The 22,854-nt window shown below is 34.3% G+C and overlaps 1 protein-coding gene across 17 annotated transcripts in view; it reads left to right on the plus strand.

The window, feature by feature from the left end:
* The window catches only part of LOC106883611 (uncharacterized), a 187,491-nt gene that overhangs the window by 78,225 nt on the left and 86,412 nt on the right, over nt 1-22,854 (plus strand). Inside the window, exon 3 of one of the 17 annotated variants that reach the window (XR_016244257.1) lies at nt 13,483-18,636. The exons of 15 other annotated variants lie outside the window; for them this stretch is intronic. Coding sequence is in view for 1 of the 2 variants with exons in the window: in XM_089362561.1 (XP_089218687.1) it covers nt 20,724-20,743 (20 nt within the window). In the remaining variant the exon portion in view is untranslated. Of the gene's footprint in view, nt 1-13,482; nt 18,637-20,653; nt 20,744-22,854 lie in introns of those variants that run through there. One more of the 17 variants, XM_089362561.1, reaches the window with a different exon arrangement.

Below are 22,854 nucleotides of genomic sequence, written 5' to 3' on the forward strand. Positions count from 1 at the left end.
ATAACTGGGACGGCTAGAGTGTTGATACTTATTATCTTGTTTTTTGCATTGACCTATGTTTTCAGTATTAATCTAACTCGTCTAAAGTATTCCTTTTTTATCTTCCTTTTCATTTATGTGTGTTGTATCGCATTCGTCAAATTCTCTTATTTCATTTGCTTTATCTAGTGTGATAGTGTTACTTTTAACTAGTTTTCTTCTTTTCAAGGTTGCTTAGGCACATTTATCTAAGCCAAATTTCATGTTTATTTCTTTGTTTATTTCCAGTTGTTTGTCATTTGCAACATACAATTTTAAATCATCCATATCCAAGAGATGGTTGATTGTTTTGCAGTTACAGTTGTACCCACATCCAGTTCTGTTAAGCATGTCAGATAAAGGTGTGAGTGCCAAGGAGCAAAGGAGTGGAGAGAGAGCGAGTCTCCCTGGAATATTCCTCTTCTAAAGGGGGTGGCTTTGGTTTTAATGAGTCCCTCTTTTGTCTGGAGCTGTAGCATTGTTTGCTACTTATTCATGAAATGTTTTATATATTTCATGATTATTGGTGCTACCTTGTTCATGGTTAGTGTAGGATCTATGTATGGTGAATACTACGAAAAGCCTTTCGGTAATTAAACCAAGCAATCCTTAAACCCTTCTTTTTCCTATGGCTAACTTCAGTTATGGCTTTATTGATCAATAGCTGATCTTTACTATTATTATTATCATTATTTTCTCTTTATCACAGGTTTTGTTGGGGCTCCTGAAGTCTTGTATACGTTGCGGCCTTACTACCTGCAGCCTACAGTACCATGCTATTCGTTTTTTCAGCTATCTAATACTTTCCTAATTATTCTGGCCGTGCTAAGGAGGCAAACCTTTTGTAACAGTTCTACTGGGTACTCTATTCCAATTTCCTTTATATTCTCCTTGATGCCTTCTGATACCATTCCCAAAGACCTAACAATAATTGGCACCATTTTCACCTTCTTCATTTTCCATAGCCGGGCTATTTCGTACTTAAGAGGGTTGTATCTATTTATCTTTTCGCCTTCCTTCATGACTATTCGTGGGTCAAATGGGATTGCAACATCAACTATGTAGCACATGTCATACACCATGTCCACCACCACTAGAACCAGTCTGTTATGCTCTAGCACCTGGTCATTTTGGACTGAGAAATCCCAGAGAATTTTGCTAGCCTGTGTTTTGTGTTTATACCAGGTCTTGCCACTCTAGCCTCCGTTTTTCGTACAGTTTCTCTGGTCGTGTCGCCACAACCTGTAGTGGTTTTGGACAAGACTAGGGCATTCGTTTGTGATATGGGCAATGGTTTCATCCACTGTATTGCAGATGCGGCACAGCGAAAACACTTGCTCATACCTCAGATTGACCCTCCAGTTCGTGGCCAGAGTGTGGTCCTGCGCTGCCAGTATAGTGCTTTAGGTCTCTTTTTTTAGGGTTCCTTTCATCAGCCAATCCGACCTATTTTTTCCAGCAACTTCTGTTGTGGCTACATGGAATTGATTATGTTGTCCATTCTTGCGTAATTCTTCTTCATGTCCCTTTTGTACTTCTTCCTTCGTTTTCCCTTTTTTTGTTTCTAGCAAGGTTTCCTTACTTTGAGCTAGGTAACTCATTAAGCACTCGAGTTCAATACGCATGCAGTCTTCCATACTTATCAGTCCCCTTCCTCCATTTGCTCTCTTCATCTATAGGCAATCAGTATCTTCACGCGGATGATGGACTCTATGCATCGTTAGGAACTATCTTGACTTCCTGTCCATTTCCTTTAGCTCCTCCTCTGTACACTTCAGGATTCCAGTGCCATACCGAACTACTACGACTGCGCGCGAGTTTATTGCCGAAATTATGTTTTCGGCATTCAGCTTTGAAGCCAATATTTTTCTCACTTCGCCCCAGGTACTCTCTGTTCTGAAGAGTGATATGAAAGGAGCATTAGTGTCGATATAAAATGGTAACCATCAAGTTCTCAGCACTATAAGAGCAATTTCCAAGTGTCAACATAATGAATATTAAAAAATTAGAAAAAACATATGTGGCGAGGAAAAGACAACATTAAGTTAATGACCAATATTGTAATTATCTTTTTCAAATAATTTAACTTCCATGGCCTCTATATAGTCACATGAGATAGCAGTCAAATCTCCCTCAAATCACGTCCCACACACTTAAACAAGAAAAGATACAGATCTTCTTTAAAACGGGGGTCACATTTTTCATAATGTTTTACGTAGTGTTTTTGGTACCGAAAGACTTTCAAACTTCGTATACTTATCTATTTTGTGTTATAGAACAGAAAAATATTTTTGTATTCGAATTTATTTCATGTAAAAAATTGTCTTATTTCGATAATTTCAACCAATCACTGACAAGTATTCAGTTGTCTACATTTACTCCTTTGGCTGATTAAGCGGTGTAAAGCGTATTTAATCTCCATAACTTCTTTTTTCATTTTAAATTTGCTTTTTTCATTTTCTTTTTTTTTTCTTCGTTTTATTTGCTTTTTTCTTTTTAAATTTGCTGTTTTACCCTAACCCTAACCCTAACCGTTTGTTTATGTAGTCGGCACTTAATGTATATCGGCTGAATGGACGTCAGTGATTGGTTGAAATTACAGAAATACGACAACTTTAACATGGAATAACTTAGGGATTTCTTTTTTTTTTAAGAAGACTAAGAGAAAAAGATGTTTTATATGACACATTCTACCAGTGTTCCAAGTTTCAAAGTGTTTCGTTAATGAAAAATGTGGCCCCCGTTTTAAAAAAGATCCAAAGATACTTCTAAAATTAAGGGACTGCCTGGGCTTGGCTGGCCTAGGGTTCAACATTGCTGCCACCGCAAACCTACATTATTGCCACCATTGCTACTACAAGTACTACTATTGCTGTTACTGCTGCAGCAGCCACTACTACTACTACTGTTAGTCACATCTCACGGACCCACATCCAACAACACACCCACACACTCCGTAATCAAGCATACCGTCGTATCTTCGCACTAAACTACACCACTATCGCTACTTCCACTACAACCCCCACGACCTTACCATTACAGCTACTGCTGCTGCTAATATTACATCAGTGAAGAGAATGCTCAGTTATTCGGCTCGCTACTCGGCTGTGTCTGGTAACCTAGTTTTATACTGGGCAGAATGAGGGTGGGTATGTAGGCATGTGTGTGTTCTATGTCTCTAAAAATGCGAATAGTTGCACCCACAGCGACATGTGTCGAAATTCAAATATAGGTATTATGTATGCATGTATGTATTTATGTATGTATACACACATAGTATATATATATATATATATATATATATATATATACACACGCGCACATACATACATACATACATACATACATACATACATACATACATACATACGTACGCACGTACATACATATGATCTCATGATAGTAATAAGTCACTTCCTGCATAAAATGGGGAGGATCAAGCGAGAATCTCTTTAACTTCCAATCTTCTCACATATCTTCTTGCATCATTTACGTGTTCTCCTCATCCTCATTTCATTCGCCTCTGTCTCTTCGTCAATAACAGCCGTCTATCCCTCTTTCTCCTCTTTCTATACATCAATAACACGTCTCTTTTTTCTTTCTCTCTCTCTCTCGCTCCCCTCACTTTCTTGTCGATAATACTTCCTCTTTCTCATTGTCCTCCCACATTCTCTCAATCTTATCTCCTTTTCTTTCCCTTTCCCTCGTCAGTAACAACCCCTTTTTTGCTTCGCAATGTGAGCCCTTTACTAATATTGATAGTTTTACCCTACATCTTTGTTACTTAATTATCAATTTGTTTCTCTCTCTCTCTCTCTCTCTCTCTCTCTCTCTCTCTCTCTCTCTCTCTCTCTCTCTCTCTCTGGTTATCAACCGATTTTTTTTCTTTTCTGACAATCCTTTAGGTGACTAAAAGTCACGAAGGTCTCAATTTTTTAAAAATTTTGAATTTATGATACACCCCATCATATATATATATGGCCACATTCATTGGACTGAAACATAAAAGAATAAAAGAATATATATATATATATATATATATATATATAGGAAATACATGTAAGCTAGGTGGAGAAATCACATTTGAATACATAATAAAATAGTAAAGAATATTTTATTAAAATTTCATACCTTTTCCTGACTTTAGGCCCTTCATATGTGTGTATGTGTGTGTGCGTGCGTGCGTGTGCACCTGAGTTTGTGTGTACATAGAAATATATATGTATCTATATATTAATACGCTAAGATTTATGCTATCACGATTTTAACTGAAGGGAAAGACGAAGAGCGAGAAAGAGGGAGAGAGTTCTAACGACGTGAGGTGGGGTAAGGTAATATTTATTACGTGATGAAAAAGTTAGCTGAAGAAAGTGATATAGAGAAAGAGAGCTAGAAATAGTGTTTAGCAGAGCGGTGATGTTCTGGTGGTAGAAAGAAAGAAAGAAAGAAAGAAAGAAAGAAAGAAAGAAAGGGCTGTTATAATGAGAGTGAGAGACATAGAAAGAAAAAGAGAGGGGAGTAGTGACGTTATTAACAGCCGATGCATTCCACAGTGACGTGGTTAGTGGAAGTGAGAGGTGAAATGAAAGAGAAAGAGAGAATTGATAATGAATTGAAGAGGAGAATGACATGCTTAAAAAGTTAGTTGAAGTAAGAGGTAGACAGAAAAAGAGGAAGGAAAGAGAAATATAAAGTGTTTAGCAGCAGAGTATTTTAAATATCATATAGTATACGAGTATACTTGTGTCGTCAAAAATGCCAGCGGTTTTATTAATGATAGAAAATAGCATGTAAAAACAATGGGGGAAATCATTGCTAAATGTGAGCAATCGAGTAAATAAATTTACATACACAGAATTGAAGTACTTGAACAATCAGTTACAGTTAAAAATATTATCATCTATGTAATGTGTGCATGTGTGTGTGCGCGCGCGCGTGTTTATATCTTTTCCATGCTTGCATGGATCAGACAGATTTTATACGGACGGATGTCGTTCCCGTCGCTAACTGTTACCTGTTTCCGAGTAAGGTAATATTTCACCATATTATTACGTGGAAAATTGAAAACAAAAAGCCCCATTGCACGACAGTGACACTTGCTTGTAACTACTGCATCATGTCAAAGCAAGGAGATAGCAAAACAAACAAAACACACACATTGAGTTGATTGTTGGTGTAACCATGACGTTCTGGTGATCTCGTGAGCTAGCTTTCTTCTTTCCCATTGATTTCTGTATATATAATTATATTCTAAAATGTCGAGTGTACGTATAGGTATTTAATGCAAGCGTGAAAGCATAATTTCTTCCACACTAAAGAAGGTTGCAAAACGGCCGTAATTCTAAGGATGTCAAGTGGTTAAATAACTATATATTCACCTCTCTTACCTCCTCACTTTAAAAGTTTACACACATACACATAAATAAATGTGCGCATATATATATATATATATATATATATATATATATATATATATATATATATATATATATATATATATATATATATATATATATATATATATATATATATATATATATACATACATTTAAGTTTACATTTAAGTTTATATATGTGTGTGTGCGCACACACATACATGCATACATACATACCTAACTACCTAAGTACATACATATACGCATACATATATACATGCTGGGCTTCTTTCAGTTTTCGTCCACCAAATCTATTCACAAGGCTTTGGTAGAAGGAACTTGTTCAAGGTGCCTATCCAAGTCTGTACGTGTGTGTGTGTGTGTGTGTGTGTGTGTGTGTGTGTGTGTGTGTGTGTGTGTGTGTGTGCGCATGTGCGTGTGTATGAGCGTGTGTGTGTGTTCTATTTTTTAGTTTAATATAAGTTCTTGAGAGAGTTTAAGCCGATCGCTAAAAAAGCAACGTAACTTTTTGAGTTAAGAGAGTTCCCGGTGTTTGTAAATATATAGTTGAGTTGATGTGTTGGTTGAACTGTCGATGCATACTCCCAAATGTGCGCATCTATTCACATATGAATCAAACATGGGGAATTATTGGAATACCTTACAAATCTTCACTGTGCCAGTTTCTTTTACTCTTTTTCCGTGAAACCGAACATTTCTAAGTTTCTGTACAAATTTATTGGTGCATAACCTAATGCACCAATGATGATAAGTACAAATGAGAATTCTTAGTCAGAGTGCCAGAGCTGTAAGTTTCGGATTAATTCGCCATAAATGTTCTCTTTTTTCTGGACTTTTTGATTGTGCATTCATATCTGCTGAGCAGCTGACCTTTACAACAGTACATGACTTTTGTTCCCTGTCCCACACAACAACATCAAGCCTGTAATTTTTGCACTGAATTGATGCTTTTATTGGGGTGTTACACTAGTATTCCTTGTTTTTAAAGGTGTGAATACCTGTTGTTCTGACATGCCTTTAATGTATACGTTGATGTATGCTTCCTGCGAATAGCCGGCTTCCAACAAAGATACACGGCTCCATCTTTGAGATGTAGTTAACGCAGACAAATTCACATTTGGAACTTGAGAAAAGTTTTGCATATTTTTACTGTTCCACTCACAGATTGCTCTTGCAATGTACGAATTAGCCGGTCGATTTCTCTTTGAAAAAAGCTCAGTTTATCTAAATTCTCCTTTACGCATTTACTAACAAAACCTAGTGCTCCAATTATAATTGGTATGAATATGAATTCATGGTCTGGATATAGAAGCTGGAGGTTTCCAAGTAGTTGTCCATAGACATCCTCATTTTCTTTCATTTTCAAAGAAATATTTGTATCTGAAGGGCAGATGACCTCTATGATGGTACATACCTTTGCCCTTCTGTTCCAAACAACAATATCCGGCGTGTTGCGTTTACATTTGACAGAAGTTTTGATGGGAATATTCCACCAGTATTCCTTCAGTTGGTATTTATGAATGTATTTATTAACAGAGGAATTTTCTAAGTTTATTTCAAGACAGTCTTTTTTGCGGATGGCATTGTAAATTGCTTTAGCGGCAACATTGTGCCGCATGTATGTATGTATGTATGTATGTATGTATGTATGCATGCATGATTTAAGGACTGTATCAAATCCTCATTAAAGGCCTGTGATATGCAGGACACTGACTGGGAGAACAATGCCTGTCATCGCCAAGGATGGAGGAAGCAGGTTAAGGAGGGGATCGACACTTCTGAGAGAGCACGTATCCAGCATGAAGAATTTAAGCGAGCTGCGCGAAAGCGCACGGCTCGTATAGTGAATGGGGAAAGCTTGGTCTGCAATGTTTGCAGTCGTGTATTCTTGTCAAGAACAGGGCTCATTAGCCACCAACAGAGCCGCAAATGCAAAATATAAGTTAGTCCTAGAGCGCACAATGTTCCTGAAGGTCGGCATTGGTCTTCCTCGGTCACGAGTGGAAGGCCAACACATCATGTATGCATGTCATTTTTCAGTTATATTTCAAGATTTCTTGCCAGTAGAGAAAGAGTCGGTTTGTAACTTAGATCCATGGCACCTTCATTGGAATTTCAACATCAACAACAGCGTATTTTTTAATGTATGTATATATGTATGTATATGTGCAGATTTGTATGTTTTGCTTTATGTACATATTCTCATGCATATACTTGCATATCTAGACATGCTCATATATACTTAAATGATGCACTTCTGGAAAGTCCTGCAGATATTTACAGTTCCAGTGATGGATTGGATCTGTAGTGTTCGAATCAGCTTTCCTTTCTGGATTTGAGAGACCTAATTTCTCCAGATTGGTATGTAGACAGTGTGTTATATATCCCAGTACCCCAATAATTACAGGTATAAACCTGAACTTGTAATCTGGACAGAGTAACTTCAGATTTCTCAATAGTTCAGCGTAGGTATTTTTTTCAGCTTTATATTAATACTCGCTGGTCAGCTGATTTCCACAACTGTACACAGTTTCTCTTCTCTCTTTCAATGAGAACGCAATAGGCTGTCTTTCACAACAAACAACAACGACAACAATAATAAAGGAGATGATAGTGATGATGATGATAATTGAAATGTAAAAGTCCCTGGGAAATGTTAGCCCACCAAATTAGCCCAATAATTACTGCTTTGACCAGTGTCAAAATACAGGTTTTTTGATAGGTTCAACAAACCATGACGCCTAAACCAAACACCAATAAACTTACGTAATTTAGTAAAATCACACACTGATTGGTCAGAATACAGTTTGTAAAAATTAATATTCTGGAACCTACACAAATGTATTTAAGGCATACATTTGAGCCATCTCACAACAGTTGCAGATTGCAAACATAACTGCCATCACTACTATATGAACCTGAAGATTGCATAGTTTAATGACTGAAAGTACTAGTTCAGTCAGGATGGACACTTAATATTCTATCATTTCATTATATTATATTATATTATTATAAGATTGTAAATAAAACGTGAAAATCAGACAAGGTTGGAATTTCTTAGAGTAATATATTCTTCTATACCCAATCATACGCACCCGTGTGTGCGTGTTTAACGTTTACTGTGAGTCCTGACCCATATATGCATGTATGTATACATATAGATGTAGGTATGTACATATATGTATGGATATATGCATATATATATATATATATATATTATTTATGTTATTTTATATATATATATATATATATATAAATGAACACGTATTAACAGAGAATATAGGTGATACAGACACTCCCCATACACACATGCACTTACAAAAGACACAGACACATTGAAGGACACGCATGCGTAGACACATACAATAGGAATACAAAATACAAAATGGCTGATAGTTAGCAAGGTGAGACACACATAAGAAAGAAGGAAACAAAGGACCACTGATGAGGTCACAGAAGTGTGACGAAAGAACTCTGGCCGAAATAAGATTAAGATTAAGATTAATGTAATATAAAGCTGAAAAAAAAAAAAAGAAAAAAAAAAAATTAACACCAAATATACAGTGCGTGTGTTTTTATTGGCTAAACTGGCAATATGACCATCCCCAAGTACAACAATATATATATATATATATATATATAATAATAATATTAGGGACAAAATCCAAAATTACAGGTAAAAAACTCAATTAAAATCAATTTATAAAAAATTAAAATTAAATTGAGCCTTATAGATAAAGTATATATAAAATATATATAGTTTTAGGGAAAATAACCAATTTTCAAGAACTCATCGATGAAAATCCACTATCACATATAGAAAAATTAATAATTAAAAGCACATTAAATGAGTATAATATAAAGTAAAGTAAATATCATAAGATAAATATAATAAAAAGATTACACGTGTTTCATAACCAATTTTCAAATAGAAAAGAAATTTAAATCGATTAAAATCAATTGAAATTATCGAAAATAAGTTCTATTCAAAAATATAGCTACTCGTCAGATCGTAATTAGAACAATAATTAGATATATATCTCAACCAACAATAAGTACCAAATGAATTAATATGAAATACTTATTATATAAAGATAGAAAAATTATTTAAAAAATATCATAATATCAAAATAATAACCATTCAATAATCATCCCTTCATCCATAATAATAACATGTATATTATATACAAAAAACATCTTACCTAAATTATCATTGTTTTAAATTATCATTGTTTTAAATACAAGTTGAACGAAGTTTAAGTTTAAAATAATAATGAAGATAAAATTAGTACATATTTAACCGGTGTAATAGTTAAAGCTATACTATTTAAAGCTAAAGACGTTTATTTAATTATGATTAAAGATCAATTGAATAATAGAAAAATACAAGATTATTTATTTCTACAAACGTAATAAAAAAAAATATGAATGAAAAAATTATGAATGGAAAAAATTATGAATGAAAAAATTAGGAAAGAAAAAATTATTAAGAATAAAAGGTTAAACTTTATATATATATACAAAGTTTTGATTTAAAAAAAAAACTTTAACGATATTATAAACTATAAAGATTAATAATTAATCAAATAATATTAATCAAAAATAATCGAAAATATATCAACACTATTCCAATCGAAGTTCTAATATTATGTTGAAATGAAACTATAACTTCTAAATAATATAGTGTTAAATAAGTTATCTATTAAAATAATGTGCTTTTAATTATTAATTTTTCTATATGTGATAGTGGATTTTCATCGATGAGTTCTTGAAAATTGGTTATTTTCCCTAAAACTATATATATATATATATATATATATATATATATATATATATATATATATGTATGGATATATGCATATATTTATATATTATTTATGTTATTATTATTATATATATATATATGTATGGATATATGCATATATTATTTATGTTATTATTATATATATATATATATATGGATATATGCATATATTTATATATTATTTATGTTATTATTATTATATATATATATATATATGTATGGATATATGCATATATTTATATATTATTTATGTTATTATTATTATATATATATATATATATATATATATATATATATATATATATATATATATATACGACAGGCTTCTTCCAGTTTCCGTCTACTAAATTTACTCACAAAGCTTTGGTCGACCCGAGGCTATAATAGAAGACACTTGCCCAAGGTGCCATGCAGTGGAACTGAACCCGAAACCATGTAGTTGGGAAGCAAGCTTCTTTATTTCATATAAATTCGCTATTGGAGGCGTTACAGAGATGAGACAAACAAGGACAGACTAACATAAGGTAGAAGAAGCTTAAACGTTTTTTTTTTAATTTTACAAGTTACGAATAAATTAAAATATGATTAAAAATTGATTTAAAGATGAATTTTAAAATATTACACAAGAAATCATTGCGCTTCGCAATGAGGCAGCTAGAAGGAAGGCACCCTGGTAGAACTTTTGCTTCCCAAATTGACCTCACTTATTTGGTGCCAATCTCACTCAGCTTGCGTTCCACAGACTTCCATCTTTTCGCAAACATATCCCGTGACAGGCACTTTCTCTCCAGCCTGATCTTACTACTGAGGTGGTAACTAAAAAAGTTAACCAACCCCTGGCCGGAGACAAAGGTACCTGTCACTATACCATGCGGGGAGGGCGAACATCTTTCCTAAAGTCATTCGCTAAAATTTTAACAATAAATTTTAACTTATTGTTAGTTTTGTAAATCTCTAAACCTATTTTGTTTTCAGATTCAATTTGGCTTCGAGGTGCTAGTTTACCTCCAGTCTCTTCACCTTCACCTGTGATGCTTCACCAGTTCATATGGCTTCCTCTAGGGCCTTAACTAGTTCAATTTATTCCTATGCCCTCTAGCCACTAAACCTGCTCTATATCTAATAGACTCAAATTTAATGGACTCAGATTTAATTTTATTTAATAAATAAACCTGAAATTAGCATGAATGAATGTACAAATAATACTGTGGATCCCAGCATTAGAAGAACGGAAGCAATCGGTATGCTGAATAATGCTAACAGTAGACCCCATAAAGGGCGCAAAAAGTGTAATTGTAGGGACCCTCTAAGATGTCCGATTAGCGGAAATTGTTGCCAGGATAATGTTATTTATAAATGTAGCGTTGAAACGCAAAATGGCCAGAGAAAAATATATATTGGTATTTCGATAGCAGAGGTACCGAAGCCACCTAAGTTCTTTTAACGATCCTAAATATAGGACATCTACGGCATCGGCATTATAAGTAAATGACCTTAAAGAAAGGAATATTACATTCAAATTATCCTTGCACACGCCCCTCCCCATATGGAATCGGATCCGCTAGATGCGGTTTGTGTACCAGGGAAGCATACTTTATATTGAAAAACTATAATCATGCTATGTTGAATAAATTTACTGATGCAATACCAGCTTATACACATAGAATCAATTCTATGTTCTTGAAGAAATTTTAAAATAAAAATAAAAATTAGAAATAATAATAATTAAAATATAATTAAAACATAATATAATAATTAAATAATTAAAAAATAACAATAGGTATAGTATAAGGTTGCAATAGTGTAATAGGTATGATTTGAACTTAGATAACTAATTTTTAAAAAAAAACATGGGAATAAAATTAAAGTGCAAATAATGGGTTAGTCTGGGTTGAACCTAGCACATGCCTTTACCATAGTCTTCTGATTAGATAATATTAGATAACTATAAAGGTCGGTAATGTCTTAATTTTTTCAACTGGCTGGTATGTAATTGTACAATTGTTTTCTGTATTTGGTTTTTTTTCTTCTGTATTGTGTGAAAACATTCTGATGAGGGGAGTGTCAGTTTTAAAAATATGAAATATATCATATTACTTCGCACGTCTCTGAAACGGCCCCCGTAGATGGAATTTTTTAATTTTTGTATTATTTTCGTGGTGTTTTAGTACGGCCTTTAGATCTTTTTTAAAACGGGGGCCACATTTTTCATTAATGTTTTACGTAGTGTTTTTGGTACCGAAAGACTTTCAAACTTCGTATACTTATCTATTTTGTGTTATAGAACAGAAAAATATTTTTGTATTCGAATTTATTTCATGTAAAAAATTGTCTTATTTCGATAATTTCAACCAATCACTGACAAGTATTCAGTTGTTTACATTTACTCCTTTGGCTGATTAAGCCATATATTTATTTGCTTTTTTCATTTTAAATTTGCTTTTTTCATTTTCTTTTTTTTTTCTTCGTTTTATTTGCTTTTTTCTTTTTAAATTTGCTGTTTTACCCTAACCCTAACCCTATCACCGATAGAATTGTTTCAGAATCGTTTGTTTATGTAGTCGGCACTTAATGTATATCGGCTGAATGGACGTCAGTGATTGGTTGAAATTACAGAAATACGACAACTTTAACATGGAATAACTTAGGGATTTCTCTTTTTTTAAGAAGACTAAGAGAAAAAGATGTTTTATATGACACATTCTACCAGTGTTCCAAGTTTCAAAGTGTTTCGTTAATGAAAGATGTGGCCCCCGTTTTAAAAAAGATCCCGTCCTTTTAATGTTTTATCATCTCAATTTTTTATTACACCTATGTATTATAACTTTTAAATCTAAGATTCACTGTGTTTTATGTATCACATCGATATTTATCTATTTATATGTATTTTTATATTTATATATTTGGAGTTTTTATATCCGTTTTATAAATGTAGAAGAATATATGTATATATTTGATGTTGAGTGTGGTTATTAATTATGTTCCTCTAGTTTCCGCTTGCACTGCCTGCTTCTATTGAGATTATTAAGCGGTATATATATATATATATATATATATATATATATATACATTTATGTCACTATGTAGTATATGTATACATATAAATATATATAATATATACATACATACATACATACACACACTCATACAGGGTATCCCAAAAAGATTTACTCGTTGATATTTCTTGATTATTCAAAATAAATTTAAGGTAAGATAATGAAATTTGGCACACACATTCTAATTTAAATTATCCATCTATTGCAGTAATTACATTTCAAAATGACCGCATTTGCCTTGATCATAGCCTGTAAATCTAGTAGTCGCTGTATGGCATGAGCGCCGTACCACCTCTTCATTGAACCTGACCCGTGATCATCAGATCTGACACATTTGAATAGGAGTGAGCAGAAACATTACTCTCTAAGATGGATCAGATAGCAAAGTCCATGGGATTGATGTCTGGACTTGAGGGAGGACATATAGTCTTGTCCCGAAAACCGCTGAAATGTTCTTTGTACCACTTCTGTGTCAAACTGGATGTGTGGGCCGAAGGCCCGTCTTTAGTGAAGATGTAACGGTCACCAAATGTTTCTGTGACCTAGCGTAATACTTTCTCGCCAACATTTTCACATAAACTTCACTGTTGACCTAAACGCCAGCATGGATGAAGATCAAGGAAGACTTAAGCCCAGCAGATGCAACTTCGGCCCACACCATAAGTGAAACTGGCCTCTGACCATAAATGACTCCTGCCATCTTCGAGCAAGTCTCCTGCATAACGTGTATAAAGCCTAACATTCTGACTGTTGGTAAGTGCCTCAACAGTAAAGATGTTCTCGTCGGACCAGATCAACACTTTATTAGCAGCACGCTTCATCTCAGCTAACATGGCTTTACCCCTGTCGAGTCGTTTCTTCTTGGGAGTTGCTGAAATTAACTGCCGGAATTGTTACTCGTATGGCTTTAAATCCTCTATAAAAATCTTGTGCATTGACAATTTCGAAATATCAAGAGCTTTTAAAGTTTTTCTAGCACACCTGCTGGGATTTCGGCTCATTTCCTATTTCACAGCTTCAACAGTTTGTTTGGCATGAATTGATCGATTCCTACCAGGAATTAGCTTGCTAGAGGTAGTAACGAACTCCATATATCGTTAAGTGGACGATATTTTGAAAACAAAGGTGTTTAATATTTAATTTCATATAGATATTTATATGCGTGTGTACTTGGTGCGTGCATGCGTCCGTGCGTGTGCGTGTGTGTGTGTCCGTGCGCGTGCGTGCGTGCGTGTGTATGAAACTGATAAACTAAATACAGTTGACGATAAAAATTCGCAGTTTTATCTTTATTAAAATACCAGCATCTTTCAGAGCAAAATCTTTGAAGGCTGTTTGCATGCCTCTGACTATCTCTCACTCCAACTCCTTCTTGTTTTACTCCTCATTTCCCTCAAGCCACACATTTCCTTTTATTATATGTACTAGCATAACCGTGTCGTCAAAAATGCCGACAGTTTTATTAATGATAGAAAATAGCACATAAACACAATAGTAAATGTCAGCAATCTAATTAACATACACAGAATAGAAGCACTTGAAAAACTTGAAGAATCAGAAACGATTGCATAATCTTGGTTTGAAAATAACACCCACGTAATCTATGTGTGTGTATATACACATAAACACACAAATACACACACATATATCTGTACATATAAAAACACACACACACACACACACACACACACACACACACACACATATATATATATATATATATATATATATATATATATAAATGGAACAAAAATGCAATAGAGGACAATAAAACATTCGGACAGATAGACAATACAAAGGTGGCCAAGAGAAGCAACAATTAGAAAGACAGGCAAAAAAAGACGGATCATTCGTGGCCTTCTTTTCTCAGTCAAGTACCAGAAGTCACGACTCTTTCGGGCAGTTACACTTGAGAAAGTTCAATCAGGTTTCCCCAAAACAAGTCTAAGCTCAGAGCATTAAACCCCTTTGTAAGAAAGCTAGCGAATGTGTACGGTATAAAAAACGGAAAACATGGCACACAATTACGAATCCAATTGAGCTGGCGTGTATGAAATATATATATATATATATATATATATATATATAAGGTTGAGGAGAGTATTGGATTTAACCAAACCCAGGAGGATACAGGTAATACCGAGTAAGTGCTGTATACCGATTAGTTTGCCCCAGTCGTTGTATGAACAGGATTGGGTATTATAAGTCGTGTATTAGCGTGTGTATATGTAAATATATAAAGACAAAAAGATAAAGAGAGCAAAGGTAAGGTTGAAGAATTTTATGGATAGTCTTACAGCTGTTTCTGGGAAGATCCAGTACTTCCCTTCATCGGAGACAGAAAAAATAAAGTAATCTATTATTATATCCATAGGCGGATATTTTTAGTATGAAGGGGTAAAGAGTGTGATGTGCTGAAAAAAGAGAGAACAGTACTTGAAGTGTAGTTTCATTCCAGTGGTAAATATCCGTGTAGAAATCCGTGCAAAGTAATCCTTGTGTGAATAATCCGGAAATCTATGTTGGAACGAAAGTTGATATAGCATAGATAGCAGAGGTATTTATATTCCATATTGCGATGGATTTTTGCTTGTTTACTTGAAGAATGTCCAAGTCATAGATAGATAGATAGATAGATAGATAGATAGATAGATGTGCATACACACACATATGCGCACATGTATACGAGGGGCAGACAAAAGAAACCGGAATTTTGCAATGTTAGTTTATTCACTTAGTTTTGCATATTTACACTTTTATTGCCTTCAAAGTATTTTCCATTTGAAGCAATACATCGGTCCAGACGCGTTTTCCACTGTTTGAAGCAGTGCAAAGTGATGATTTTGAACGCCTCCGTCGTTTTTTTTTTTCTTAACCTCTTCCACATCTGCAAATTCCGTGGCATCAGCTTTCATCACCTTCGATAAAGGGTCCGGTTACATTAACAGCTGTTCTTTCAGTTCACGACTACTTTTGATCTGTAAACAAGCGAAGCACAAATTTTGCTAGATTTCCTTTTACTCAAAATTCGTTGGCAGGAACTCCAGGACATACCATTCATATCAACAAGTTCGTCAATTGTTTAGTGATGGTCCTCCAAGATCAGTTCATGAATTTTCATGATGTTTTCATTCGTTCGAGATGTCGACAGTCGCCCTGAATGAGGTTGGTCTTCAAGCGACAAGTGACCATTCCTAAAGCGTGGAAACCACTTGTAAACTATTGTTTTGGTCATGGCAGCGTCTTTGTAAGCCGTTTGAAGCATGACAACTGTTTCGGCCGCCACTTTGCCCAGCAGAATTTCACGGAAATACGCTGTTCCTTCGTTTCAGCCATCTCAAAAATCGACGAACAGGGAGAAGCACTGAAAAACAAAGACGCAAACGTGTCAGTACGACTCCATACGACAACGCCGGTCGGCAGACTGATGCCTGGAGGTTGCATAAAGTGGCTTCTAGCGGCGAAAGCCCGAACTACAACGGGCTTGTCCTACAGAGAACGTTTACGGTTACTTTTGGATACCAACTTGTATATATAAATGTGAAACAAGGTTGGAAAAAATAGTACTCGAATACCGAAGGTAGAGTAATATGCTTTATTCTTAAAGCTGCAAAAACATCCCAAAATATCACAAAAAAACTACTACTCAGAGTTTCACGTTCTGGTTCGTCGGGCAAGTAGGATCCAGAAAAGAACAAGAATTAAAGTTGTACGTATAATATATTATGATGCAATTCACATTGACAGATACACATTTGAGCTTGATTGGTCGTTTCGGCGACCGGTTTTTAAAAAAAGCAGTGATATGAATAATAAGATAAAATAATTAAAAGGCATAATCATCGTGTTGTACAAAATCGAAGAAAACCTTAGATCAAAAAGAAATTTTTAGTTTAAAAAAAACATAGCTCCACAGAGTATAAGAATTGAGGATAGTTGAAATATGTTTGTCACATATATCAACAGCTAAAAGGCAAATACATTGCAGTTACCGTGGAGGAAAATATCTCTCTTATGGTAAAAAGGTGTGAAAACACCCGGTTCGTTCAGTATCGCCGTTTACTAGGAATCCTAGACATCGATGTTTCGAGTTTTTTACTCCTTTTTGTATACCTGGAGAACATTAATTAATGGCAAATAAGTTTAATTGATATAAATGTAAGTCTGTTTAAAAAAATATTCACTTACAGAAATCTATATGCATAAATACATAGACACACATAGACACACATTGTAATATAAACTATTACAACAATTTTATTTTCTAACTTTCATTCTCTGTCGTTTGATACCATCAGTTACATCGCTTATGTGCTTTTGCGTGTTTGTGTACTTGCGTGTTTGTGTACTTGCGTGTGTGCGTACCTGTGGGTGTGTATGTGTGTGTGTGTGTGTGTGCGTGTGTGTGGGAACTTCCATCATCACTTAGAGTATTTTGTTTTCAAATTTTTGTTGTTTATTTGGAAACGACAAAAATTTGCAGTTTTATTTTTCTCAAAATACCTACTGCTCCGACAGTTGAGATACTGCCCACTCATACATTTTATGTTTTTATACTTCCCATTTCCCCGACTCACTCCATTCCCTTTGTCGTCTTCCTTTCCTTCAACCTACTTGACTGAAGTGAAACACTGCTTTTTATTGTAAGCTATGTACCTCTATGTGTGTGCCTCTATGAGCGTGCATTTATAAGCAGCAATGTAGAAGGCAAAATATGAATTGAACAGAATGCAGTGAGTATCTATAACAGATAAACGAAAGTTTTCAGGATAGAATAGAAAGCGAAAATAAAACATTAAAAAAAAAACTGTAAACAGATGGTTCAATGTTACAACCATAATGGGAAAGTTATGCTGCTTCAACTACAGCCTTATCCCGAAGAACTGAAATTTTTTTTATGAAAAGAATGCAGAATTGATGTCTTTCTGTAAAAGTATTAGGAACTACAATTGTGCCTGTTCCTTTACCTTATGTGGGGCAAAAGTAAGTGCGTCTGGAGAACAGGGGACTCATTGCCCATAGTTCAGAGACAAATTTATCATACAATTTTTACTCTTCACCCTGAAAACCAAATACCACAGTACGGTCAACAAGCTCTACAAAATTTTCGGTGTTTGGCTAACATAATGGATATCATCCAAAATGTTATTCATCGTTATAATCCTTATGTTCAGTTATATAAAAACAGGATCTTTCTGATTTGGCGGGTGTCACTTGTTTTCTTAACGAAACACTTTCAAACTTGGGACACTGGTAGAATGTGTCATATAAAACATCTTTTACTCTTAGTGTTATTGAGAAAATTTTATCTTTTTAAAGTTATTTCGTGTTAAAATTGTCGTATTTCGGTAATTTCAACCAATCACTGACGTCTATTGAGGTGAAAACAATTACTGCTGTGAAATGTCAACAAAACGTTGTGCGGTGTAATGGGATCTTTCCCTTGAATAAAATTAGTGCCGTTGTTTGTCAACAACAACTATCGACGGTACTGTTATTTATGACATGGTTCGTGCGTTTGTACTGGTTTTAGCTTTAGGGTTTTAGGGTTAGAGTTAGGGTTATGAGTATTTTTGCCAAATTTGGTGAAAAATTTGTGGCGGTGTATTGAACAGATTTTCACCAAATTTGGCAAAAATACTCATAACCCTAACCCTAACTCTAAAACCCTAACCCTAACCCTAAAACCCTAAAGCTAAAACCACTACAAACGCACGAACCATGTCATAAATAACAGTACCGCCGATATTTGTTGACAAACAACGGCACTAATTTTATTCAAGGGAAAAGATGCCATGACACCGCACAATGCTTTGTTGACAATTCACAGCAGTAATTGTTTTCACCTCAATAGACGTCAGTGATTGGTTGAAATTACCGAAAACTTTTAACATGAAATAACTTCGAATATAAAATTTTTTCTCTGTTCTATAAGACAAAATATACAAGTATATGAAGTTTTAAAGTGTTTCGGTAGAAAACACACGAAATAAAACATAAATAAAAAATGGTGCCCGCCAAATCAGAAAGATCCGTATATATATATATATATATATATATATATATATTGATACAAATGGTAAGACAGCAAAAGAAAGAAAGAGACCTCGATTTTTGTAAATAGAGGAATTTATCTGTAAATATAATATGTGACAATTATTCGGTATCCATGATAAAACTCCGAGTTTCGGATGTCGGGGTGGAAACCCACGCCAGCATCTCTTCAGTTATCGGGCCACCCAAAAAATGCTATGAAAATGACCGTTAAACAAAGAGAAATTACTGTGTGATTGACCGTTATTAAGACAAAAGAGATATTAGAATGACCGCTAAGTAAGGGAAGAGAGTAAAAATGTTCATAGCAATCGCGTAAGCGCGCATGTCCATACATACACATGTGCGCCCATGCGTGCATCCGTCTTTCTCTCTCCTACCTGTCAATGAAGCTGTCTATCCACGTTGTCGGATTGAAAATATAGAAATGGTTGCACATTAAAACCTATAACAACAACTTCTATTTTTATTGTCTGTCACAATATTCTACAATACTATGTTTAAAATCACGTAACTGTTTTCCTCCTCCCGTGTTCCTTTCCGTCAATACATACACATTCTCTCTCTCTTTGCCTCTCGCTTTATTTATACCACATGCCCCCTCTTTCCATTTTCTACCACTTTCTTCAATTATCTAACCACACAATATAATAGCAATACTTTTCTCTTGTTTCTCAGTGCTGACGCTCTTTTTCTCTCTTTTTGCCTCTCCCTTTTGAACTAAGCTCATATTCGGTCTTAGCGTAATAATTATTACTTCCCCCCACTACATCACGTCGATAGCACTTTTGTCTTTCCCTTTCTACTCTCGCTCTTCGCCTCTCCCTTCAACTATTCACGTGAGAGCGCAACGCATTCGAGCTTAGTGTATTAATGTATAGATTCTTACTCTCCACTAATGTCCAATTCGCACATGTTTACATTATTTATGATATTCTATTATGATGTGACTAACCACGTTTACAAATCTCAGTAAGCTGTAACTGGTACCATGATAGTCTCACAGTCACGGGCAACTAAGGCAATTAATAACTTTTACATATTTTTGTGCACATTATGTTTTGAAGTAATTTATCATTCATGGTTGGACAAATAAGGGAAAATAACTATTTTTTAAAATACACGTTATTTTATTTACATTTAAATAAACATTGGCATGCAATTTATATAATGAATAGGATTTGCAAAAGTAATAAATCAATAAAGGCCAATAATTAATAACCTTGTAATCATTTTACTGTTGTACCAGTGTAATTATTACGTCATTGTATCATTTGAATCATGAAACCATAAATATAATACTTCCTTATATACAACGTTTTTGTTGATAGCTTTGCTTTCCTTGCCTGTTAGTATTCACTACCTGGTCCTAGAAAATGCCACATGTAACTGTCTATGATTAAATATTGGTTAGAGTAAGTAAATTTCTATCTTATTGAATGCTTGACCTTGTACCATATTAATTGTCATTGAATAAATTAATCTAGTAATCTAGTAACTGAGTTCTTTGTAATGTAAAAGATAAATTCGATTCACTGTGTGTCAGTTTAGCTCGAGGTATCAATGCTTGCCTACTGGTCAAAGTCTCACCTAATAGCAAGCCTTAAATGCAACTACAATGTAAGTGAACAATTTCTAGTCTAGTTCCATTACAAAGCCCTTGCTGAATTGATATACTACGTAGTAACATTACAAATGATCCTACCTTTAAATTCAGTCTTTGTGGTGGTATTCCAGATGGAGTAAATGAACTAAGTATTTCTATTGTGTAGTGTTCATTATCTGCCCGATTATCACTAACGATTTGATCTATACTAAAATATGTTTGAACATTTCCTGGCAGTAGTTCTAAAATATCTTCGTTTAATGAAAGACACTCAGAGTTCTTTGGAGAAAGTATTACCCGTGATCATCTTTCTTCTGGAGTTGCTTCACTAACAATAGAGTTTATTAAAGAAATTTTAATACATAAAGAAAATGTTACTTTGACATTATCTGATGTTAATCCTGATATAGTCGGAGTGGTTTCATTTCTAAGTTGAAGTAACCAGTTTGCAAAGACCCTCTGTTCTTTTGTAGCTCTCATATTTTGAGTTGGGAAATTTTTTCTAAAATACTGCCAGAGAAACAATTGCTTGAGATATATATCAATGATATCAGATTTTGTTGCTAGTTCAAAACTGCTTTCTTTTTCTGCATTGAGAAGGTAGATTATCCCTCTGTACTGTTCAACACGAAGCTGAGACTCATTGTCCTAATAAATTGTAAACGGCATCCCTCCAGCCTCACATAAGTATTCTACTAAATATTGCTGAAAAGGTTTTCCTGCTTTATGTATAATATTAAAATCATGCCTAACTGCCAATCGAAAATTATAAAATTGTTGCGTGGTGATCCTGGAACGAATACGTGTCCTGTAAGTTTTATAGCGCTGGATTTCATTGTGCCACCCAAATTCACCACGGGGGAACAGAAGTGGACAACACATTGGATCTAAATGGCATGACAGATAAGAAATTTTATGGGGAGGCACATTTCCAGGATAAATTATAATATCCATATTCTCAGGAGGACCTCCATTTTCACCAAAAACCCTGCAGCGATTTCATTACTGTTTGGAAAAGCATACTGCTTAATGAAGCTCACCTGAAATGAAGTTCGGCTTAACGAATAGGAACGTTATTTTGGAATGCACGCGCTTCTTCTAATTCCGCTGAATACATGAATACAAGTGGCGCCCGCCAAATCAGAAAGATCCATATATACATATATATATATATATATATATATATATATATATATATATATATATATATATATATATATATATATATATATACATGTATGTGTATGTGTATATATATATATATATATATATATATATATATATATAATTATATATCAAAATAAGCAACAAGTAGTGATGCAGTACGACCATTTCAAGCGGCTCCCTTTAATTGAATAATGCAGTCATTACATCAATTTAAATGCAGCTGAAGATGACAGTGCATTTAAATTGATGTAATGATTGCATTGTTCAATTAAAGGGAATCGCTTGAAACGGCCGTACTGCATCACTATTTGATATCCTGTTGCTTATTTTGATTTTATTCACCTTACTTCGAGCTGTGCGGATAATACCGGACTGACTTGGTGCTCCAACTGAATCTCAGTTATTTCTTTTGTATATATATGTATATATCTTCGTCGGTGTCGCCTGAGAACGTTGTCTTACTACCTAAATACGTAAACTCGGCTACATCCTCTAGTTCACCGGTTTCTAGTGTAATACGTTCGCTATTTTCTTCATTAACGTGCGTAATTTTTGATTTGTCGCTGTTGACTTTCAGTCCTAGATTGGCAGCTATTGCTTCTAATTTTGATGTTTTATTTTGCATTTGGCTATATGTTTGTGAAAGTAGCGCTATATCATCTGCGAAGTCGAGATCTTCTAGAGCTTCTGCATTCTTCCATTTTGTTTGGCTTTCAGTCGTAGTTTCCTTCATAATCCAATCTATAACTAGTA

This window comes from Octopus bimaculoides, chromosome 14, assembly GCF_046866305.1.
Source record: "Octopus bimaculoides isolate indiv1 chromosome 14, ASM4686630v1, whole genome shotgun sequence".
In the NCBI taxonomy this organism is placed as follows: Eukaryota; Metazoa; Mollusca; class Cephalopoda; order Octopoda; family Octopodidae; genus Octopus; species Octopus bimaculoides.